Source organism: Acromyrmex echinatior, chromosome 7 (assembly GCF_024713525.1).
Source record: "Acromyrmex echinatior isolate Ae372 chromosome 7, ASM2471352v2, whole genome shotgun sequence".
NCBI lineage: Eukaryota > Metazoa > Arthropoda > Insecta > Hymenoptera > Formicidae > Acromyrmex > Acromyrmex echinatior.
The window spans coordinates 14,502,415-14,528,902 of record NC_141858.1 but is presented as its reverse complement, the minus strand read 5'-3'; the positions used below and the strand labels follow the sequence as shown (position 1 = coordinate 14,528,902).

General features: G+C 27.0%; 3 protein-coding genes across 5 annotated transcripts; all 3 read right to left on the bottom strand.

Annotated features, from left to right (window-relative positions):
* Positions 1-207: 207 nt before the first annotated feature.
* LOC105153890 (PSME3-interacting protein) lies at positions 208-2,478 on the bottom strand. 2 transcript variants are annotated; one of them, XM_011069028.2, is made up of 5 exons: positions 2,225-2,478; positions 1,958-2,056; positions 1,353-1,572; positions 1,085-1,149; positions 208-1,001 (listed from the first exon to the last, which is right to left on the bottom strand). In XM_011069028.2, exons 1-5 carry the CDS (start codon positions 2,457-2,459, stop codon positions 646-648), a joined length of 975 nt encoding a protein of 324 aa, XP_011067330.2. In that variant the 5' UTR covers positions 2,460-2,478; the 3' UTR covers positions 208-645. The 2 variants fall into 2 exon arrangements, with proteins under 2 accessions (XP_011067330.2, XP_011067321.2); XM_011069019.2 differs by having other exon boundaries at positions 1,085-1,152; positions 2,225-2,476.
* Positions 2,479-4,028: 1,550 nt separating this feature from the next.
* Fatp1 (Fatty acid transport protein 1) lies at positions 4,029-18,638 on the bottom strand. 2 transcript variants are annotated; one of them, XM_087407936.1, is made up of 13 exons: positions 15,000-15,313; positions 14,650-14,914; positions 13,218-13,690; positions 9,390-9,540; positions 8,449-8,686; positions 7,980-8,214; positions 7,443-7,644; positions 7,017-7,209; positions 6,645-6,785; positions 5,978-6,115; positions 5,589-5,746; positions 5,250-5,403; positions 4,029-4,899 (listed from the first exon to the last, which is right to left on the bottom strand). In XM_087407936.1, exons 2-13 carry the CDS (start codon positions 14,716-14,718, stop codon positions 4,745-4,747), a joined length of 2,307 nt encoding a protein of 768 aa, XP_087264062.1. In that variant the 5' UTR covers positions 14,719-14,914; positions 15,000-15,313; the 3' UTR covers positions 4,029-4,744. The 2 variants fall into 2 exon arrangements, with proteins under 2 accessions (XP_087264062.1, XP_011067307.2); XM_011069005.2 differs by lacking the exons at positions 14,650-14,914; positions 15,000-15,313 and adding an exon at positions 18,462-18,638.
* On the bottom strand, positions 18,468-26,394 carry Tektin-C (Tektin C). Its single transcript, XM_011069572.2, has 6 exons — positions 25,752-26,394; positions 25,207-25,497; positions 24,855-25,127; positions 22,392-22,614; positions 19,937-20,155; positions 18,468-19,820 (listed from the first exon to the last, which is right to left on the bottom strand). Exons 1-6 carry the CDS (start codon positions 25,838-25,840, stop codon positions 19,683-19,685), a joined length of 1,233 nt encoding a protein of 410 aa, XP_011067874.1. The 5' UTR covers positions 25,841-26,394; the 3' UTR covers positions 18,468-19,682.
* Between the last annotated feature and the right edge of the window lie 94 nt (positions 26,395-26,488).

Sequence of the window (26,488 nt, the reverse complement as noted above, 5' to 3'; positions counted from 1 at the left end):
CATTTAGCCCGATCTACAACACAAACAGTCGCAGGCTTGTCGCGTCAACCAATCTGATGCGTCAATTTTAAAAGTGACGCTTCGAGATTGATTGACGCAAAAGGAGGGCCTTTTTCATTTTTTTTTCTGAAAAATATAAAATTCGAAATATTTGATAAACAGAAAGAAATTATCGAGAGTAGCAAGGAAAAGTATAAACACATATAATTTTATTTATAATTATTTATTTATTTGGTAAATCAAATTTTTCAATATATTTAACATCAATCTTTCTATTATGCCAGATTAGATTGTATGTACATTATAAAATTTGAAATTATGATAAAATAAATAATCAATGTGATTATTAAAATTAACATGCATGAATGTTTAAACCATGAATCTCTCTCTCTCTCTCTCTCTCTCTCTCTCTATCTCTTTCTCTAAATTTAAAGAAAAAATTCTAGCAAATTTTAGACAAGTATGTTCTCTAAATGTAGTAGAAAGTATGTATGTATCCAAATGTATTTCGAATATAATCAATTGAGGCATAATTAATAATTTTCTTTTTTCTATATTCACAAATATTATTTTGTCATACATACATACATACATACATACACTCGTACAGACACGTGTATATACATATGTATTTAGAGATATCATTCAGCTCTTTTCCTCCTTATCTTTCAATGATTTTATTTTTCGACCTAACATATCATAAATGGTAGGGTTTGGTTCTGTTTCCTGATCTGTATCAGAACTACAATCACTGTCACTAGAATTATTATATGTTCCAAGACCAGGTAATATACCGATACATTTGAGTCCGCTATGTATGTAATTTGTATTTACTTGATTTGGTGTAGCCTTATCGTTTTGTTTATCTGATGTAGGACTAGAAAGAAAAGAATCCGCGCGTGCAGCTGGCTCACAAGATGTATGTGGCTCTTTCTTTTTGCTAGTATCAGTATTATCTTTGGATGGAGACAATTTTCTTTTTATTCCTTTAAGTACTTCTTCTGCATGAATGAACAATTAAATAATAAATATAATCATATAGAATATTGTTCAACTTTTTCATAAAATATTTTTAAAACTTTACCTTGTTTTTGTTTGTCAGGTCGTTTCAATACAACGCCTGCGGGTAATTTTAACTGCGAAGTGCGACTACTAAAACATAATTAAAGTTGAATAATTTTATTATATTATTAAATATATTTCAGAATTGATCTCTGGACTCGAATTTTATTCAATATTACAGCTTTCAAAATAGAGAATCACTGTGATGTTATAATATTATAATAAGACAAACATATTATAATATTATATTGTTATATTATAAATTAAATTTAATTTGCCTCTTACAGTACCTTCCACAGGCAGCATTTTTACTGCTAACAGATGGATTCTTCAATTCTTGCTTTAATTTTTCATTTAATTTCTGTTCTTGAAGAGAAGCAACTGCAGCTTTAAAATCGCGCATTTCTTTTTCTTCCTCAAGATTCTTTTTACGTTCTTCTTCCATCTTAGTTCTATCAACCAAGTCCAAAAATTCTACTTCATCATCATCCAATCCTTTGATCATATTTTCTAGGAAAAGAGTATATATGTATATCAAAATGTTTTTAGAATATCATTTTAAATGTCAACAATAGAATTGAAATGTAGTTAGAAATGTAGTTAAATACTAATATTTCCCATAATGTTGATATAATTTTCATTCATTTTAAATCATTAGCACAAATATTATTAATTTATATACATAGCAAGAAAAAGGATAGGGTAAATTTATAAAAAAAAAACATATAAAGAAAAAGATTATTAACTCCATATTTATCTCTTCAATATTAAAATAAGATAAATCAATTTAGGGATCACATTAGGGATCAGACATACACACATACACACAAATGAAAATATTAAATTCGTTATAGATCCATAATTTAAATAAAATCAATTTCACTTTTTCACTTACTTAATTTGTGAGCTTCTTCATACTCTATGTCTCTTTTATTTTTTTGTTCCTGCAATCTCTCATACAAGGATCTAGGATCATAAGATTCCTCTGGAGCTTCTATAAATCATTAGATAAACGAGACTTATCAGTTATTATTCGTAAGCATTTAAAATCAATGAATTAACTTCAATAAATGTTATAATACAATGCCTAATCTTCAATTTGAATACAATCCCATAGGAGTGGCTGTATAAATATGTATATAGACGGAACGCTAAAGCTAACCTATAGGCTGATCGGCAGTTCGTACGCGTTCCCATTCCTCCTGTCGCATTCGCCGTTGTTCGGCGATTTCAGCTTCCGATATGAAACCCGAGCTCATTTTCACTGTTTGTAAATGATGTCTTGATGAAAAACAATCTACAGCACTAGCAAATGTTTTTTTCCTACACGTCTCGATAAATTGTGAAACCAGAGAGAAACCTGAGAGAGGCCATGCCAGCCTTTTTCCTGTTACCATCGAAATTGCCCGTACATTACCGCCAGTACATCCATTTTCAGTTCGAAAACTACGTGACTACATACATTTTCTGACACTATCGATAAAATCGTATTGTGAAAAGATGTGGTTTGTCTCTATACTAAATCCTCAGGATAGAAAGATGTCGACTATATGGGGGCATATTAGCAGAATATTAATAATTAAAAATTTTGAAAAATACGGAAAAATAAAAATTGTTAAATTTTATATAATAAATTTTTCAGTATAAAAATACAGTTCTTTAAAATCCCGTTATTTTATCAGATTCGGCTCGAACAGTTACTATACCCCAGAAACTTTTGTATCCATACACATAAAAAAATTACAATAACTCATGTATTTTATTATTATTAAATATTCATAACCACTATTCCAGCAAGAAATCATTCTATCCGTTTATTTTTAGTAAGAGATGATTTTTAGTGATGTGGCAGAACATATTTTCTCGCGAATTTTAATATTATATTGAAAATGTGATAAAAAAAATGATAATTGTAATTGACATGCTACCCAAATTATTATTATCGTAAGTAGTCTGAAAGATTCACACTCTCCTGTAACAAGATTATTGATATTTTATGGATGCTTAACTTTTCTTTGCAAATGGATCTTGTGTATTTGACGTAGAATCAGAATACATTAAGTTTAGTCTCCACTACGAAGATTGTTCTTCTGTATCGGATACTAACGTATTACGAGGCGAAGAGATTTTAATATGATGAAATTATTAAGATAGTTATCTTAAACGCAATGAAAGTGCTGTTATAAATATATTAATGACTTTTTATCGCGATGTTAAGTTTCATATTCGCAAATTAATAATTAATAGTTGATACGATCTAATTGTTGTTAGTATTCGTTTTGCGTTAGTATTTATCAATATTTCATTAAACATTGGTTTAGAAAAATTTGTGATATCATACGTATTTTCTTATAATTACGTTTTATAATCTCGCATTATTAAAATTTAATTATGCTCCTGTATTATCATTTTTATTATATTTTGAACAGCATTGATAATTGTATTGGGTCATCTAAAAATCGCGGATACTTTTTAGATGACCCAATACTTTCAATATACAATTTTATCGACAATGTCAGAAAATGTATATAGTCACGTAGTTTTCAAACTGAAAATGAATGTACTGGCGTTAGTATGGGCGATTTCGACGGTAACAGGAAAAAAACCGGCTGATCTCTCTCAGGTTTTTCTTTAGTACAAACAATTCGCGAACACAACGAACTCTAGATGGCTAAAATCATTCAAAATGCTCGAAAGGTAAAATCAAATATTTAAATTATTAGATTAATTATTATTGTTACACGCGCGCATAGATATGTAATAATCAGTGTAAAACTAATGACATCTATCGTGCCATTTTAAAAAATATGTAAAATTTATTAAGTATTTAATATTGTTTTTAAATATCTATTAAAAAATGGTTATGTTTTAGTCTTTTATAAATTGAGTATTTTAATTTTTAAAAAATACAATGTACATATTTATCATATATTTCTTGCAAACTTTTTGGAATAAATAAACTATCATTTATATAACAAAAATTCATTTATATTTTCAACTTTTTTATAAAATAATACAAATATTAACATGTCAATATTAATATGAATCACATAAAATTAAAAATATTATAATCTAGACATAACTAAAAAGTTAAATGAACATGAAACATTAAAAAAATACTATGTTAAAACACTAAGAAGATATCATAATTTATAAAATGGAAATAAGTGATATTTAACACACTTATATATAAAATATTCTGGATAAAAATATTTATTAATTATTAACTACATATTGAAATAAGATTTGTATGAACAATTTTAACTTTTTAGCTACGTCTAGACATTATAATATTTTATACTTTTTTATATATTATACTTTATCTTAACTACTTCTAACTAAATTCTAAATGTTTAACATCCACCTCTTGTCATATTTAAAATAGATCCCTTCAATTTCTATGAATATTGTTACCATACCGTGTCTGCAAATTCAATAAACGGAAGAAAACTTAATGCAAGTATGATTATTTGTAAATAATAACCCACTGAAAATAAACTGATGCAATATAATTCCGCTTGAGTGCTGGGATATCGTAGTCACTTTACTTTTCAAGTTAATCAGGTCTCTGAAATTCATTCGTAATAATTGTCTATGTATACCTGCCTAGTGCCTTGTAAAATATATTTATTGTAAATATATCATTGTCATATGTAGTTTGTATTTGTTCAAAAAATATCAATTAAAACTTGATTTTTCCTTGTTGAATTTGATCGTAAACTTCTGATGTTAGTAACTGATAACCGAGCTTTGCATTTAAATAATATAGTTTGTCTTGAACTTTGTACGGATTATATCCTTCCTCCTGGAGATCTTTCTTTTTCAGTTTGAATGTTCCTGCAAACCGTAAATAGTTACCTTAGTGTAACTTATTGTTAGTTTAATGTATTCATGTTAATGTATTAACATATTCGCTTCATGTATTTCGAAAGTGCATTCAAAATTAAGTGCACTTCGTAATTTAGTTGTTCTCTAATTTCTCTCTTAATATATTATTTATTTTATATTAGCTAATAATATTCAATGCTTATTTTCAATACTTACACTCATATTTAATACATATTTCATAAGCATATTTTTTGAAACACACATTATAATTTCATTAATTAAAATTGCACAACTTATAGACTGCAACATGAACAGCAAAAATATCGAGTATATTTATATATCTATACATAAACATATACCTGTGAGATCAATTTTCGTCAAAATTCTGACAAATTGCGGCCTAGCGTAAGCAGGTAATTGTTCTTTAATGTCGACAATTAATTTATTTATATCCAATGTTCCATCTGCATCGTAAATTGCTGCCATTCCTGCTTTGCCTTCAGTACCTTTAATCTGTCGATAATCATTATTACCTTATCTATTACTAAATCATGTTTATACAAAATATTGTAACTCTAACGTTAATTCAGTTTATTAAGATTTTTTTGTATCAACATGCTGGTGTAATATTATAAATATACACAAATTATTTTTCTTACAAAAAACTACTTGAAAAACGAAAATGAAATAATTATTACCTCTACACCGTATACTATGCAATCTCGATAATTAATAAAATTACTAATGATGGCTTCAATTTCGGAAGTCGATACATTTTCTCCTTTCCATCTAAATGTATCTCCTGTTCTGTCCTTGAAGTATAAATAGCCACATTCATCAGCAACAAGAATGTCTCCTAAATAAAATTACAATCAAATTCACAAAATTGTTTAACTCAATTTTAACAAATAGTTCTGTATTATAGATATAATTGAACAGCTCGTAATACATGTACGAATGACTTTCTTTTTTTCTTAAACAATCTAAATTAATAGAAATATGTTTGAAATAATTATATTCCAAATAGTTGCAAGTTAGCGTTTTAATATACTTAATAAATAATAGATATTAAATTTTTTATACATACCTGATAAAAAGGCAGAATCGCCTTTTGTAAAAACATTATGAATCACTTTTTTCTCAGATGCTTTTTTGTCCACGTATCCTAAAAATGCCCTGGTTGGATTATTTGGCGAGATCTTTCCAATAAACGCACCAGGTTCATCTATTAAATGAAAGATTTGATTTATGTTAACGATTAAGTTTTAAAAGATTAGAAAAAATAATGCGAGCAATTATATTGATTGACAAAATCTTATTTATCTGAAGTCATAAGGAAAGATTACTCTTCTATTTTAAAATTGTTACATGTAATAATAATTACTAAAAGGTTAGATAGCAAATAAAATTAGATTAAATATCATATTTCCACTTAATATTTAGTATAAAATAATCTGAAAATTGAGCGAGAGAGAGAGAAAGAGAGCGCACACACCGTCCGCTTTGATTATTCCCGATTTTCAAACGACCTCAATTCTCTAATTTTTAATATATTTGTTGAAATACAATATTATAATCTTATTGATTAAAATTCATACAGTATATTTTATATAGTGTTCAAAATTTTAACAAATGGCAAAAATATCCATTATATATATTATTTATGTATGTAAATGTATCTATATGATGCATTTTCGCCAGAATTTTAAATATTAATTAATATTAAATTAATTAATCTTGTCCAGTCAGCTTACTTGGTTTACAGACTTGACACAATCCTTTAGAGTTGCGTATAGGTTCTCCATCCTCATCTACTTTAATCAGAGATACGGGATATACCGATGGAATAATTCTTGAAAAAAAACCTATTGCTCCCATTTTGTTGTCGATGTTCACTGAAAACATTTTTTTTAAATGCTTCTATAGTTCTACTTTTTTTAAAACTCATATATTATAAAAATAACATTAATACTCAACATTATGGCTTATGTAAAATCTGATAAAAATTGTTTTGTTAAGATTGAAACAATATTGAATAACAAGTGAATTGATATAATTATATTCATATAATATTTTATGTATACTTACGTACAAAGAGCATATTAAACTAAGTATTTTGTACTTACTGACATTAGCATTGCCTTCAGTTGCACCGTAAAATTCGAGCACTTGTGGAATTTTGAATCGTTTTACAAATTCGTCCCATATCTGCGGTCTTAATCCGTTGCCGAAAATTAATCTAATATTATGTTCCTGGTCCTCTTTTTTAGATGGAACTGCCAGAATATATCGACACATTTCCCCTATATATTGACCAACCTAATATTTTCCAAAATTTTATCTAAGATATAAATGATATAACTTATGCAACTTCAGTCTTATTAGTATGTAACAAAAATCAAAGCAAAAAGAGAACAATACAATTCATTTCATCAAATAAAAATATAAAGAATATCTATTAAGTTGTGTAGAATAAATTATCAAAAACTATCTCATCTAACATCTAACAATAAGATTGACAAGCAATTAAACTAATAGAAACTTATACTTACAGTGCATTTGTATTTAATACAGTCAGCAAAATATGCGCTAGCACTAAATTTCTTCCTAATCACTGTCGTATGTCCGTATATTAAGGCTAGTCCCACAGCCATTATTCCACCCGCTGTATGATATAAAGGCAAAGATGTATATATTCTATCAGAATCACGCAAAGTTCCCATATAACGTACTGAACTCGTAATAAAGATATATCTGCAAAAGGTATATGATATATAGGTATATGATATATATTATCTGTTTCATTCTCTGTAAAATTATCATTTTATTTTGTAATTTTGAAAAGTTTTCGGAAATTTTAGAGAGAAATTTTACAAGTTTGCGTGAGTTTAAAAAAATTCTTTTAGAAATCTTTTCGTTTTTTTCTTTTCAAAATATTTTCTTAACAAAATTTAAGATAGCGCTCTCTTCTGTATGGAAATACTATTAATAACTATTTTCTACATAGTCAAAATTCTTTTTGAAACACATCATAAACTCTATAACTTTTTTATAGAAAAAAAGCCAAAACTTATGTGTAACATATCTACCTTGAGTTTGTAATAACAGCTGCCTTAGGAAGACCTGTAGTACCACTAGTGTAAATGTACAAAAGTTTATCGTGATAACCACTTTTTTCTTGTACTCCTAGTGGTGCAGCCGGTGTGTCCAACAATAAGGTATTCAAATCTTTCTCTTTTAATCCAACTGACATTGTATTCGGGTGATTTCCGAATCTGTACAACGTTAACTTAGCATCTAATGACGAGGCGATGTCTGTTACAGCTAGAATTAATAGCTTTCATTAGAATTAATAATTATCGAAATATCTGAAAAACTGTTCAAGAGGAACGATTAATGAAAAAAATCAATTCTACGTTTAGACGTGATTTTTGTATTCTTCGGTTCTAAAATAGATAATAATTGTAAAGAAAGAAACAAACAAATTTTTTCTCTGTAAATAAATTGAAATAAATTTTATTTCATTATTAAATAATAATTATTGATTAGTATTCTTACCGTCAAAAAACTCGGTGCCATATATAAGTGCTTGACACTTTGCAATATTGATGCAATGCAAGAGACTGCTCTTACGCAAATTGTTATTAATCAAAGAAGTTACCACACCGAGTTTATTTAAACCTAACCAAATCGCAATAAATTCCGGTCGATTCTCCAACAATAAAGCAATTGCATCTCCTTTTTTATAACCATGTGTTTTAAATATCGTCGCAATTTTGTTACTAAAATCTTCTATCTGTTTATAAAATATTAATTCATTAAAATTCATACGCAGTCTGTTCTTATCTTACGATCATTTTATGTAATGTGCTTATTAAAATGTTAATATGTTTTGTAACCGACCTATGACCTTTTGACAAAAATGTACACATTAAATACGGTCTTAAATATAAAAACCAATTATGACTATCGATCATAGAATCATATACAATTATATAGTATACTTAATACACTTATATACTTAGTATACTTAAAGTACAGATGTGACAAAAGACTTTATATCCGAACGAAGCCAGAAAATCAGTTATTAAAAATTAAAATTGACATTGCAAGTTGTGAAACATTACATAGAATATTACAATGACGATTTATGTATTTATACATAATTAAAATAATTAATAATGTATTTATATATAATTAAAATAATTAACAAATTGTGCTTTGATAAAAATCTTTGAGTAAAGCGTGGAAAAGAATTAATCGAATTCTTATAAGTTTGCCAATTTTAGAATCATATAAGGCTTCGGTAATTTTCTAATATATATATATATATATATATATAAAATATATATTTTATTTATATTTATATATATATAAATAAAATACATACATACATACTTAAATCTCTTTGGGAAGTATCAATTAAATTTAAAGTGTCTTTATTGAATAAAATATAGTCTACAAATAAAAATAGTGTTTTTCTGTAAAATAAGCGCTACCTGTTGAAAAGTCCATTCTTTATCTTCAAATATAAAGCAGATTTTATTAGGATAACGATTAACATGTTGTCTAAATATATCGGCGACATTTCTGTTTTTTCTTCCGTGACCGTGTGCTGACCACAACATTCTAATATATCCTATAAGTCCTCTGGAAAAAAAACGAAAAGTGCTCGAGAAAAAGTTTCACAATTGAAATATTCATTCTTGTGATCAAGAGAATATATTCAAGAAGATATGTTATTTTGTCTATTGCTTAAAAATAACTCTTAAAGTTTATATGTTAATAATGTTTGAAATGAAAAAGCAATATATCCACTGAAAGAGTTTAATTATTTTATATCAAATTTTATTTAGATATAAAAGATGATATAAATTTGAGATATTTATAATGTCTGTATGATTTTATTTGATATGTTGCATTATATTTATTCTATAATTCTTGATTGGCTCAATAATAAATTCTCAATAATAAATTTTTAAAATACGCATAGTGTTTTATAAATGTATTTTTGTCGATATGGACAATTACATTGAATGGCCAACTAAGAAATTCCGTTATATGTTCTCGAGGTCAAGAAAAGAGGATGCTACGTTCACTTAGCAGTACTGTGGGAGAACAGTTAACAAGTTATAAGAAAGAGGAAGAAAAGAATATTCCACATTTTATTTTATTATGATAAATAAGATTAAGGCTAATGAGAAAGTTAGTGCAGAAATAGATACGCTTAAGTATTTCTTAGATAACTCGCTAGCGGTTATCTAATAAAGAGATTTGTGTTATATTCACATTGTTTGTTTTGTGCAATTACCGTGCCTGATTCCTATTGCCCTATTTTACCCAATTTCTTTGTAATTCTCATTAGTCTTAATCTTATTGTTATTTATTATTTTAAAATTTGAGAGTCTGATTTAAATTATTTTTTGTTATTATATTATTGTACTTTTCAAGCATACGTTCATAAAACAAACTCTTTTTGTTTTCACTCTTAAATCTTTTACATTAGTCTCATGCTTTGGCACGTCTACATACATGTTTATCTTCTAATAATACATTTAATAATATTGTTGTCTTATTAAAATAATATGAATTGATCATTTAAATAATTAGACCATAACCAATTTTCTTTAACTTTTCATATTGTAAATTGCGAAAGGCATTGAATATGATTTTAATCATGACCATGACTGCAACCTAGATTTCAACCACGGCCATGACCATGACAACAGTCAGATCTATAATCACGGTCATAAATTAGAACAATGAAAAAATGTATGTTCAAAGACTCAAATCACTGCAAACATGCGAAACATATTTCTCGGTATGTTTACTCCAGAATGAAGCGAGACGAAAGTAAAATACATATTATATTACAAACTTTTTATTTTTATTAGGTGTTGGAATTAATTCGTAGCGTTTTACAAGTGATGGGAAGTACTTTCATTAATGTATTTTTTAATGCTCATGTGAAATAAATAACATTCTTTCATTAAAAAACGCTACGAATTAATTCCAACACCTAATATGATTTTTTTCAGACTTTTTATCATTAAGGCTCAATAAACTTTTTTGTGAGATCCCAAGCAGAACAAGTCATTATGATATCAAAATTATGTCAAAATGACTCCAAAATGATCATTAAAAGTCATTTTTCAATCATTTCCGATTTATTTTAATGTTATTTTAACATTATCGTAACTTATTCTGCTTGAGATTAAGAATTCATTGAAAATTTAATCGTTATAAAATATTAACATATTGTACATAATAAATAAAAAGAAAAAGAAAACGTCACATTTTTTTCTTTTCATTTCTTGTGAACACTGTTATAAAATAAACATCTTGAAAAAGTAAGTATCTCGATATTTTAATAAAAATAATACATGTTAGCATAGATGAAAGAAAAGTTATAGTATGCAAATAAACAACGTTAAACAACGTTTATTTAACAGAATATTTTAAAAAGAAATTAAACAGTTTTTTCTGTATTACGATAATTATGTTTTACAAGTATGATAATTATATTCATTAAATGTATCCATGTTTATACACGCAAACTCTTGTTATATTCGTATCAAAGTTCACAAAACTTGTGCGTAAATGAACTTTAAAATTTATTTGAGAGCAAAAATATGTATCGATACAATTGTAATTATCATAACAATTGAGACTATAAACGCTATGACCTTTGCTTCAATTTCTGCCTCTTTTTATATGTAAAAAAAGTAAAGTAAAAAGATATTACAAGCTGAAATAAACTTTTTACTCTTTTTTTACTTCGACTAACTGCGCTTTACTTTCCGATTTACTTCTACTCTGCCATTTTCTTGCTTTAATTTTTAATATGCCTTGTATATCTAGTTTCCGGTGAAAGTTAGAGAACATTTTACAACACCGATAATTTTTCGCGCGTATCTTCTATTCCACCATAATATGTTTAAAAAATTAATAAAAATCTATAATATACTCATAAGATAAAATTACTTCTAATTACTTCTATTTATATTTACGTAAAAGAAAAATTGCCTTCCATTTTAAATCTGTAAATAAATATGTTTTTTCTTTAATGTAATTCTTTAAAGATATAAATTTCTATTAAATTTTATTTATGTAAATTTCTGTAACGATGTAAACTTTTTTATGAATTACCTATATACATTTTATTTGTGTACATCTATAATATATACATTTTAAATTCTGTGAGCAAAGTAAAGAAAAAATATATTATAATTTATCATCAATAAATTTATAGTCAAATAATAAGTTATAGTCAAATAATATAATCAAATAATTTATAATTAAATTATAATAAAAAAAGAACTATTACAAAAAACAAAAATAAAATTTTTTTGTATTATATTTTTTGTTTATGTATTCACAAAATTTACATATACGATTCTCTTTGTCTTCAAATGGACTACTGCTCGTTTCCAATCAATATAGATTAACTTCAATTTCGGTCTAACTAATTCTTCATTTCATTTTAGTATTGCAAGGATTAGAAAAAAATGAAGAGTGAATTAAATTAAGATTAAAGCTAAAATGTACATTGATAGAAACGGACAGTCGTACGTACATCCGATTGAATTGTGCATAAATCAGCAAGTGATATTCCCAGACATTATTCCCAGACGAAGTTTAATAATAAAAATTTTGTGTGAGATTAACTCTCTCATATATTTTGTAAAAAAAAGAATGTAAAAACAAAAACAAAGCTGCTCAGTCTAGTTAAATTCAATTAAGTGCGCGAATTCTTAAGGGTTTTTGGAAACTATGGAAACGGTGAAAAAAAATCTGTATGTAATGATGCGTTGTAAAAATCAATTTAATAAACGTACAGCACAAACACTTTATATCTTGTGTACATTAAGGGATGTCGAAATATAAGGAAATTTGAAAACAGAGAGTTACGCCAATGTTCGGTTCCTGTCACTAAAGCTATGTAGCGATATAGGAAATTCACGACTGGGTTTTTTTATTTTTCCTTTCACTACAGATCTCCAATGGCGTGACCTTCGATAAGATTATCCGACGTCTTAACGATTAAAATGTCATCGCAAATAAGATTTATTGTTATGTACAATTATAAAAATACAAGGCTATAATCTTTATGCTTTGATACATTGATTAACATTATATAAGTAAATCTTTATCTCAAATAAAAAGGTATATTATCAGTTAAATGAATAATATAATTAAAATCGTTGAATAGATTCTCACTTTTTAATGATGCGTGATTAATTCTTTATATAACAGACTTATACAACAAACAACTAATCAACAATTGGGAAAACAAGTATATAAAAAAGAAATTTTCCTTGACTCACTTGCAATCCCGTGATATTGTCTTCAGGGCAACGTAGAACCATCTCATGCGACCACCGGCGACAAAGTAGGCAACGGAAATCACTATGAGCAATTGCACGAGATAGATCGGACCCATGTAGATGACTATTGCGGCCAGTGCTACAACTGCGACTACCAGCAGCAACATAATGAGAGTGAGACGTTGCAGAAACCGGCCGACCTTTTTCCAACGACTTGTACTCGCATTGAGATCCCTCTCTGATCTCAACGCCGCGCTCACGCTGGTACGTGTTGTCTGGACGTCCTGATGCGTACCTGATGGTACGTTCGTACCTATGTGTCCCACTCCGGACGTTGCCCTCGAGATATCACATTTATTGGCGCTGCTCTCATGTAGCGGTGTCGGCGCCGATGCCAACGCCGAGACCGACGTGGACGTCGACGCCGACACCGGGGATATTCCTACAAACCGGGTCTCGCCACGCTCGATATCCTGTAACGTGATCTTTGTGAATAATTTCAAGAGTAATTACACGGAAAAAAGCGACAGATCTTATCTAACTTTATGTAACAATTTCCAACTATTGAATTTCAGAATGCACTTGAGAGTCTTTCCAGCAACAGACACAAATTAACACAAGAGTTATTCTGTTCTTGTTCAATAATCAGTAAGAAACAAAGAAATGGAATGACTCTTGTTTTGTGTCGATTTGTACTTTTGTTAGAAAACTCCCTTATATGACCTTTCAACTTGTAAATCACATGATATCATTATCACATGATAAGAGACTGTGAATTTAAGAGTTGTGTATGTGTTTTCTATAACATAACACATAGAATGAAATCAGTAGAACAAAATTAATTATTCAGTCGAATACATAAGACTGACGTGAAATTTTTTTTATCTCTTTATATGTATCTTTTTATATATATCCTTTTATATATTTTTGTAACATCAGCAAACAAGAGTTGACATCTTATCTTTATAATATAATTAAGTCTTCGATTATCAAGATAGATTACGAAAGATTTGAGACTTGTAAAAAAACATGTCAAATATTTTTCTTTCTACTGTGATTTGAAATATTCTTAGCTTTTCAAATTTTCCAGTCGTTGACTGACTAGAGCACACTGCAGAGTTTCTAACTTAGCCAACTACTTTCTAACAATTTAGTTTCTCCTATTAACTATATTTTTAACAGAATATGACCCAGTTAGGCTAAAATAATCTGATTTTACACGCCAATATTGTACTGTTACTTGCCGTACCTGTTACTTTCCTTTATAAAAATGCTAAACTGCAATCCAATAATAAGATAATTAATTAATATCTATCGCCTTTCAGGTTTATTTAGACCGTTAAATCTAGTAAAAAATGTACGAATTACATATTTTAAAAGATATAAATATATGTATATACCGTGTACGAATTCGAGTATCTCAAGTTCTCACATTTCTTTTTGTACGTAGATCTTTTCCTTTGTCGAATTTTAAGGGAATTTTCCTTTGTTCGAATACCATTTTTTTTTTCGTTACAAATACATAAATACTAATTTAATATTTCGCTTCTAATTAACTATGTTTTTAATCTTCGATATTTGACACAGCTTTCTAAGAACGCTTGACGAGATCCGAATGTCAAAATAAGATGTATGGCACCATCTAACGTTGCTTGTTAGAAGCTGACGAATTTTCGCTATCGATAAGTCCGTGTATTCTGCACCGTTAACGCTTGTCATTTTCAGTTAAGAGCATTTCCAGATCAAACGAATCGTACTGAATTATTGGCACATTATACTTACTACAAAGATAGAACCGTATTTCCACGCAGCATGTGTCTTAAACGGAGCTAGCACGCATTTTTGCACGATTCTTTTAAATCGCGTGTTTGCCGCGCGTGAAATACGTCACGCTCGAATCGCCATCGAGAATGTTGCTACCTTCACGATATTGAGTTACTTGACGACTGACATATCTTATCCGCACGAATGTATAAAAGGTTACTTGAAGACTATATAATTTGGAGGACAGTTTGTAGCAAATTTCACTTAATGGAAACCTCCAGGTCTCCATATTCCGTATATACTATAATCAATAATACGACGATACTGCTACCTCGTGGTGAAAAACGGTATTTTTTAAATAATGATTAATAATAGGATTTGATTTTGATTTTCATGTTCTAACGTATATATGTACCTTGGTATGTGTATTGTACTTTTTTGTTTTCGTAAAAATACGTTCTCTTATATTATTATTATATTACTATGAAAAGCCATACTTTCATACTTGGTTTAATTTCGAAAAAGTATATATTGATTAAGTGAAACGTCCACATGTATATAAAAGTAATTAAATATTAATTCAATATTTACTAATATATCATAGATATTTGAAATTTAAGTATATTTAATACATCGAAATAGAATGTATAATATTATCAGCTTCTATAACTTATGATTTTATCATTTTATTATTATATATATAATACAAATTATATATATATATATATATTAGGTGTTGGAATTAATTCGTAGCGTTTTTTAATGAAAGAATGTTATTTATTTCACATGAGCATTAAAAAATACATTAATGAAAGTACTTCCCATCACTTGTAAAACGCTACGAATTAATTCCAACACCTAATATATATATATATATAGTGATGAAATCCTGAAAGATTGGAAATGTTAAATGTTAATGTTGAATTGCTGCGATGAATAAATAAATAATTAGAATTTTATTATATTTAACAAGATTTAATTTACTTCCTTAAATTCTGAATAATATTAATAATAAGCGAAAACGAAATATAAATTATTAGTATTATTTCTATTTAAGAAAATTAATTAAATTTTATTTAAATAAAATTTTCTTTATTTTTTTATCGCAGCAATTATTTAACATTTCCAGTCTTTCAGGATTTTATCACTTTATTATTTATTTATATATATATATATATATATATATGTATATAAATAAAATAAACAGTAAAATTATAAGTTATAGAAGCTGATAATATTGTTTCTATTTCAATGTATTCAATATACTCAAATTGTCCCACGGAAGTTAATATATGCAGGGTCATGATCTGATTACATAAAAATCACTTCACTGTGGTTTTAATCATGATTCAGCGGAAAATAATTATAATTGATATCTAAACTTAATAGCTATATATTTTAAACGCTATAAAAAAAATGCGTCACAATGATTATAGCAAGAGAAACACTTAAAAATGCATAATTTTCTAATAAATTTTGTTCCAAAATTTCCTTTGCACAATATGCCTTTAACTTTTAATTATGTTTAATATTAATTTATATATTTGCATGATAATATATTTTATATTTATAGCGATTTCTTACAGTATATATACATATGTTAACTTCTATTAATATTTTATAATAGTACATAAGCTAATAAATTTTTTGTTGCAGCAATTTTATTATCTATGTAAGACATAATATGTGTGTCATCAAAAGAAAAAAAGATCAAGAAAAAAAGTATTTCTCAATTTTTAATAAACAAAACATATGTTCTATTTGCTTTGTGTACGTCGTCTAGCTTATTTTACATATATGTACACATTTTTAAAGCTAATCTTCAAGAATAATTTGTTTCCTAGAATGAAATCACGTCAATTTATTAGTTGTATCTGTGTTTGATTAAATATCAAATCAAGTATTAAAATAGTTTGTTTATTTAGAACAGAGATTAATGCAATCGTAAGAAATCGTTCAAAAATTATTACTTAATATAAAATGAAAGAAAATGAAAGAAATTGAAAGATGTGGTAAATACTGGTTACTACTTTTACGAGATTTAACTTATTACGAGACAACAAATTTAGACAACTAAAATTTGTCGTGGATATCCGGAAAAAAATATTATGTAAATAGATATATTGAGTCGGAGGAAAAGTTTTGCAGTATTTTGTTATAATAGCTCAAAGTTATATATATAATATCTTCGTTAAAAATGATCAAAATTTAAAATTAAAAAGGTTTTCAAAGCTTGAAATCTTTATTTTCTAATGGTTACTATATATTTTGAATTTATGTGAATTTTGTAATTTTTATATATAGAAAATTACGAGCTGAAAAAAAGAAAAATTTTTTTTCTTACTTTGTGGGTGTCACGTGCCAAAAAAATTGCGAAAGTTTTCGACTATCTGTATCGTGAAAGTTTGAAGTTTTACTTACAAAATAATTTTTTTTTTAATGTTTTATTATTTTAATGTTTTTTTATGTTTTATTATTACGATTTTTTATTATTGAGTTATTCGCAAGTCAAGTAAAACGGAGCATTCTGATTTTGATCGCTCATTACTCCATTAAAAATTATCATACTGCAATTAAAAAAAAAAAAATTTTTTTTGAAGTTAATACATTGAATAGAGCTACTATGCTAATTTTTTAAATGTAAAATATATAGAAATTTGAGTTAAAAATGTGATATTACTATCCTTATATATAACCATTGCGTAATGAAAAATGAATATCACATTTTTAACTCAAATCTACATATATTCTATTTTTAAACAAAATTGGCAATTATTTGATAGAGCAACGTTTCAGCTTTAAAAATCTATTTTATTAATTATGGTGCGATGATTTTTAATAGAATTATGAACAATCAAAATCAGAATGCTCTTTTATTTAATCCGTGTAACAAAAATAGAAATATTTTTTAAAAATGAATTTTTAAGAAAAACTTTAAGCTTTTACGTCAGATAGTCAAAAATTATGCAACGAATATATTCTGTATATAATTTTAAGCCAACAAAATTCCGCAGAACTTTTTCTCCGACCAAATATTTTATATATAATTAATTATATATAATTGTATAATATAATAATATTGTGTGTGTATAAAATATATCAATTTTTTATATAATTATATATAAAACATTTTTTCCCGGATATTAAAAATTTTTAATATTTCAAAGATATAGTCAAATTCTATAAATGTTTTTTCGTATGTGTAATTTTTTTAAATAGATATTTATCTGTAAATATATCTGAAACAATTATTCTTTGAATTATGCTTTATTTATTACAATTAATAATTATGTGATTATATTTTAATGAATTTTAATAAAAATGCAAAAATGGGAAAGAATATTTATGTTTAAAATATGAATACATTAAGCAGTGTTTAAATTGCTTGTCTCGCTATTTTATCTATATATTTGTACATACAATCCAAATAAATAAATAAAAATGTATTCGAAAATAAATGTACACTGTGAAAATACTTACACAATCTTTGTCCATGTGTGTAACGTTTATTACATTATTGTGATTAATTGACATCTTCGATATAGTATCCGCCATGTATAATAACGTTGAAAAACACAGAATAATTTCATAAAAATTATTTTTACAAAAGAGATATATTAAATTATCCAATTACGATTCGTTTGATTAATTTAACTTTTAATTAATGTTATGCAAAGACTAACATATAAAATTAAGAAATTAAAATTTTCTTCGTAAAAACTTTCTTGATATTTGTCATTTTTATATTTTAGTATTAGCTATATCTAAACAATTCACAATCGCAAAATCACGTTTTATAGTGCGCTCATTGCACATATATATCGAATAATTCTTGCGAATGATTGCACCGTGTGACGTCTCTGACGATTTAATAAGTATGAGAAAATTCCACAGAGAAGATAAAATTCTGTGTAGAACAACGGAACAAAAGCACTTAAACTCGTCCACTGACCGATTCGATTCCTGTTAGCGGACTAAAATGAAATTGCAACGGTAAGTCAGTTGGCCGTTCATGAAAGCGTCTTCCCTCCTTCCTTTCACATGTATACCGGTTCTTGAAATTATCTGTTCGCCTATTCGTTGTGGTTTTTGCTTTATTTCGATGAGGAGAGGGAGAAATAGAAGAGAGAGTAACTACGCAGAACTGCAACTACACCAACAAAAAGTGCAGAAAGAAGCGACAATGGTACATGACCCCATTTCATAACAACTTTAATTGATTGTTTCGCTTTTCGCGAAATATTCACAAATTTTCGTGACATCATTAGACATTTTTATATTCATAATTCCTTATACATAAATGTATAAGACATTTGTTGTCAAAACTGATTTACAGCAAACTATAAATTTTTATATATAAGTTTTTTATATTATAATAGAAGTTTGATTATATTTATAGAAGTATGAGTTTTTTCTTTTCAGACTAAAATAATTTTACATACATTTTAATAATTTATTGTGAGAGATTATAGTGAAAGAAGAGCCTTGAGGACTTTATTTTATTTATCTTTATTTTACTTTTAATTTAATTATGTTATTATTTATGTATATAAAATGTATGTAAGTCACTAAAATTTTGATAGATCCAAAGAATTATTGTAATATATTATATTTAAGATATGAAAAGGATGAAGAAATCATAAATAATAATGTTGTAATAAATATAAATTGTGAATATAAGTGTTTTATAATATTAGTATTTCAATACGCGCGATAGTCTATACTTTGACGTAAAGTCATGCAGTCAACCTCATCAATTTTCAAAGTATTTATCTTCACATTGATATCTTCTTCGAGTTGAATTTGCGTTTTGAGCAAATAACGTAGCGATGTCTCTGCCTGTAATACATATTAATAATAAAAGATTACTATTTGCGCAAAATTTATTACATCGGTTTTGCGAATGGAATTCTATAATTAGAATTCTGTATAAACGCAAAATGAATGTCACAAACCGCGCAAAGCATTCGCTGCAAATTTGCCACGACATTTCGTAACTCGTGTATCTCCTTCACGAGATTGACTTCGACTAAATCCTGAGCATGTTCAATTCCTGGACGTTGACATCGATGACCTAATCTTGTATGAGCCAGAGCCATATATCCTTCTTTCTCAGCTATCGACTTCTTTATGCTTGTGATATTGCTTGACATCGCGGTAACTTGTTTTATTATCTACAAATAAATTCTAATAAAATTACAAAATAAGTAATAGCAAAACTTATGAGTTAAGATATAAAATCGCATCATTTTCCTTGATTATTCAACTTTTTCCTTGATTATTCAACTTTTTCTACATATCAAAAATTAATCGGAAATATTTTTCTTTCATAACATCAACATTTTATCATAGATTTCGAAAACAGAAATACATAAACTTGTCATTTGATGAAATCTTAAATTAATAATTAATTAATATCGAGATTTGTGCCAAAGGTAAATTATTACAAAAATATGAAAAGAAAGAGCATAAAGAACTACAGCACAAGTTGTAGTTAGTGATATTTAATTATTCTTGCATTACGAATTACAATAAAAACATTAAACGTTTCGGCCACAATCTGGCCATCTTCAGTAAAATAATATTCTTAAGACACAGTTACAACAAGTTGAAATAAAATTCAACCGTCGTGTGTTATAATTGTAAAAATCGTGTTTGCATCTATGCGACGCTGCTTCGTATAATAATGTTAGAATATCAGAAGTCATATAGTGAAAAGTGTAGAACGAGAATTTCCAGATTCTAATTTACAATAATTTATTTTATTATTAATATCTTTTAAAACGGAGTATAAAACAACAGAAACATTATCTGTTTTACAGCAAAAATAAATCGATGAATTTCAAGTATAATCATTGTACAGATAGAAATTTGTCGTGACATTATGTGTTGGTCGTTGTTATCACATATTTTTCCGCTGTTTACATCCATGAGTCAAATAGTTCAGAAAGTTCTAGAATTATTTATTAAGTGCAAAAGAGATTTTTCTTTAGAAGAGGAAGATAAACATCAGGCAAACCTTCAGTATCACTTTGTTTATTGATCCCACTTATTTGGTTTTTAATATATCATTTCTGAAATTCTTCGTTTCAATGATTGTTCTGTACCTTCGCGATTTTTATCTGGATTAGCAGCTTGATAGAATTTTACTGTTGTCCCATCCCAAATTTCATGAAAAGAACATTTCGGAATTAATTCACAATTCTTCTCAATAATGGCTATCCTCTCAAATTCGTATTTTCGACAATTAATAGAATAAAAACTTTGGAAAATAGAACTAATCCAGATAAAAATCGCGAAGGAAATAACAATGAATATGATTCCAATAAGAAAAAATTTTTCGCGATACCATATTTAAGCAAGATTTCTGAAAAATTCAAAAAACTTGCTTATATTCATGATTTTAATATAGCTTATAAACCGATGAATAAATTAAATAAATTATAAAAACAGGAAAAGATCCCTTGCTTAAGGATGACCATTGTGGGGTAGTTTATAAAATTAATTGTTTGAATTGCGAATCGTCGTATGTTGACCAAACTAAGAGAAAATTAAAAACTCGTATTAAAGAACACAAGACTGATATTAAGAAATCTACTTCTGAGATATCAGTTGTTTCACGTCACCGTGTGAATGAAATGCATGAGTTTGATTGGAATAACATAAAAATTTTAGATACAGAACAATCATTGATGAAACGAAGAATTTCAGAAATGATACATATTAAAAACCAAATAAATGAGATTAATAAACAAAGTGATACTGAAGGTTTGCCTGATGTTTATCTTCCTCTTTTAAAGAAAAATCTCTTTTGCACTTAATAAATAATTCTAGAACTTTCTGAACTATTTGACTCATGGATGTAAACAGCGGAAAAATATGTGATAACAACGACCAACACATAATGTCACGACAAATTTCTATCTGTACAATGATTATACTTGAAATTCATCGATTTATTTTTGCTGTAAAACAGGTAATGTTTCTTTTGTTTTATACTCCGTTTTAAAAGATATTAATAATAAAATAAATTATTGTAAATTAGAATCTGGAAATTCTCGTTCTACACTTTTCACTATATGACTTCTGATGTTCTAACATTATTATACGAAGCAGCGTCGCATAGATGCAAACATGATTTTTACAATTATAACACACGACGGTGGAATTTTATTCCAACTTGATGTAACTCTGCGTCTTAAGAATATTATTAATTTTACTGAAGATGACCAGATTGTGGCCGAAACGTTTAATGTTTTTATTGTAATTCGTAATGCAAGAATAATTAAATATCACTAACTACAACTTGTGGTGTGATACTTTATGCTCTTTCTTTTCATATTTTTGAAATTATAACCACAATCGTTTTTTACGTTTTTTGTAAATTATTACGTCATTTTTTTTACTCACCTCCGAGTGCTGAAGTTCCAGTTTCGTTTTGGCTTCTCGAGTCTGTTCAATACGTTGTCTGAAAGCTTCATTTGTGACATTCTTCTGGTTATTTAATTCATCAATCGTTTGCTTAATTATCGTATCAATGTAACATCGCAATTGCTTTGCACTATTTATTTCTTTATTTGCATCAATAACATTGCTGTTTGTTTGGAGTTCCCATTCATTTAACATTACTACCCTATGTTTAACAGTCCTTTTGTATATGACTTCTGTATTCTTGAATATTTCATGCAATTAAAATTATATACATATATCATAGATATGTAAATAAGATAATTTTGCTAAGTTGATCTTATGCAAACATTTTATTTTTCTTTAATATATTTAGATTCCCAGATAGCACAGAATGTTTATGATAAATATTTATTATTATTTATTTTTGGAAATGTTACTAGTGTTATATAAATATTTTATACACATTTTATATAAAGCTTTATTAGAAATATTATTAAAATATAGACTAAATATTTTACGTATAATATTATACTTATGATAAATATGAATAAATATTTCTAATAAGTATTTTTTACTTGGATGATAATATCTTATTAAGTATTTTCATAGAATTTACTACAACGTTTAATAAATATTTTATAATATTTATAATAAATGTTTATAATTTGTGCAATCTAATTATGCAAAGACCATGAAAATATTTACAAAATATTTAAAATAAGTCTTATAAATTAATTATTCACAAATAAAACAATTATGACAATTATTTTAATTTATTTTAATTAACATTTTAAATAATTATAATATTTTATAAATATTTTACAAATATTGTGTGCTATCTGAGTCATTATCGAACATAAAACGGCAACGTGTAAAAACTAATATGTATTTATACGTATAAAAAAAAATCCTCCTTTGTTTTTTATATCATAAAGCAGTTGTAGATACGTAAATAAAATAATTACTAATTTATCTTATGCAAATATCTTATTTTTCTTGAACACTTTTTCTTAGATCATTATTATCGGATATAAATGACAGCACGCGAATAAAAGAAATCCGTCTTTATCGTTCTAGACATCACAAAGCAATATATAGGGTGTATCTTAAAAAGCGCCCACTAATCATATAGCGGCACTATTCCTGATCGAAAACTGAGTGGAAAAGTTTTGAGCCATTTTGCAATTTTCGCAGTAGTTAACGAAATATTAATTTCTAAAGAAATTAATTTAATGAAATTTCTAAATTTCATTAAATAAGAGAGTAAAATTAACACATAAGATAACTTTAAAATATCTTTCAGTGTTTTTTGTAAATTATCTTAATGTTATCTTGATGTTTCTTAAAGAATTTTTAAAAGTTTCTTAAAGTTGTCTTACGTGCTGATTTTATACATTCTGCTCATTGAATAACTAAAAAAAAAAATAAAATAAAATAAAATAAAATTTTTTAAACGTGCGAAAATTGCAAAATAATAGGCGAATTTTTTACTGCTGCCCAGCAAACGAGAATGGATTGAAATGGATTAAAATATATTCAAATTTTCAGAAATATGAATTCATGAATGTTAAAATGAGTTTTTTTTTTAATCCTGAATGAATTTTTATTCATTTATAGAAATTACATAGAGCATATCTCTACGCCTTTCTAAAAATAATATTAGCTATTATTATTTTCTGTGCACATCGTGAATACTTAATTCAGAATATTGTAAGAAGTACAATTTTTTTAATTCAGTTAAATTTAAAAATATCAGCCATTTCTGTGCAACGTGAATGCTGCTCAATTCAATATTCTAAATATGAAATGCAGTTTTTAATCTAATTGAATAAAAAAAGTTCATATTTAAAAATGGACCATAAATGCTACTTAAATTATTCAAAACTATAAGTAGGACATTTTTCGTTTTAATCCAACTAAGTTCAAAAAAGTTATAACGTAAAAATAATTGAGCTATGTTCTCTTTGATTACAAGTAAAATGAATGAATCGATGTGAACATTCGCAAACCAAGTCGAACACCAACACGAATATTACGCTGATCACAGCGTCATCGGCCAAGCGAGATTAAATTATCCGACACTTACCCAATATTGTCTCTAATAATGTAAATTGTTTATATTTTATTATATCCATTAAATGATGATATTTTTATTATATCTATATAATTTTGTGCACTGGTTTAGCTAGTTGTAATTGAAGTAGAGAATAAATAACACATTTACCAATTGAAGAAGTAGCATGTAACGTAGAAAATTCATAATCCAGAGGTCCTAGGTTGTTCGAATTCCACTAAGGTGCATTTTTTAATACCAATTTGAAATAATTAATTTTAATTCATTTTCAATTGAATTCATTCTCACTTACTGAGTATGCTTAAAGGTTAAACATTGTTAACTGTATTCCGATAATAATGTATGTAAATTACATACAATACTTGATATTTTTTAACAACGTTACGCACGACTTGTCGAGAGACGAAGTATCGTGATAAATTCTCAAATTGAAATCAGTTTCTTTTAAAGTTACGTTGCGACGATCGATATGTAGATTGTCTTCTTTATTCTTTAGATCATGATCAGTGTGATATAATGTGGCTTTTAATTTACGGATTTGTTCGCAAGTATTTTTTAATATTTGATCCAATAAATTTTCCGCTCCTTGTATTACGTCACACTCTTTTAATAGATTTGTTTCAACATCATCGTAAACCAAATCAATGCTCAATCTACATTTCCTGTGACGAAATATTCTTTTATTAGCTTAAAAAAATGAAATTTTCTTAACAAATTACTTAATTAAAAAACATTAGTAACCTAGCAATGAGACATCTTTCACAAATTGCAAGAGCGTTTCTTTTTACAGACTTCAGTACATTTATAATTCGTTCTTTATATACAGACAACGCATCGATTTCCAGAGCAATTTCTTTTCTTATACTCAGCAATTCTCCTTTGCGAAATTCAATGTCATTGAGTTTTTCTAACAGTCTATGATCTGTCTCCTCCTTATTAGCTTTTACGATTTCCTTGGCAGAGTCACATGCGAGCATCGCTTCGGCTAAAAGCCGATCCGATAATTCTCTTTGAGTCTCGGAACATCGATATCTGAATTCATCAAAATTACAGTTTCATATCAAAACAAAAAGAAAAGTCAGATTATGAGTGCGGATGTATGTACGATGCGCGAGCGTATTTTACTGTTAAAAACTTTTTGCTTTCTCTTTAATTACATCCGGAATAGAGCAACGTTTGAAATCTTAAATTGCACAACTTGACGAGTTTTCCAGAAAAAACTTGGCAATTTTTTCGCTGGATTTTTCGTAATTTTACATAATGTCACACGCATGACTTATTGATACCTGAACTGATTATTATGATGCCATTCGTCCAATGTAAATCTGGTAGAAGGAGAAAATACACGATTTACGTCAATATCAATTTTCGCCATACCGCGATGTAGTTTCACTCAACACAAAAGATCGTAATTCGCAATATTTCAAATTTCAATGAAAAATCATTCACGAAGACTTAATTCCCAATGTGTTTGCTCGTTCCCAAGGAAACGTTTCCGTTTGCTATCAACTCCGTGCAACAATTATTATCGAACTTCGTTCACGACAATTTATATTGATAAAATACTGACATAATGTATGTTAAATTTTAATAGTAATTATTTTAATAGTAATTATAAAAACAACAATGAAGTTTATTTTATATAAATTATTGCAAAAAATATTTCCTTTATTTGTCACATTTTTAGTTCATTATAAAAAAATTTTTTTAAAATTTATTATAAAAAAAGTTCTTTGATAATAAGAAAGATTACTGTGATATCCCTGGTGAAAAAATTTCGCTGAAATTTCACTAAAAGTAAACTTTTTAGTTAACATATTGAAAAATCACTGAAATTAAACTAAATTTCTCTGAAATTTTGTTGAAAATGAATTTGTCAGCTAAAAATCGGAGAAATTAAACTGAAATTTTTCTGAAATGTTGAAATTTCGCTAATATTCCACTAAAATGTGAAATAATTTCAGCGAAATTTGCGCCAGATTCTTATGGTAAATGAGTTAAATAATAATGATTAAAATTCCTT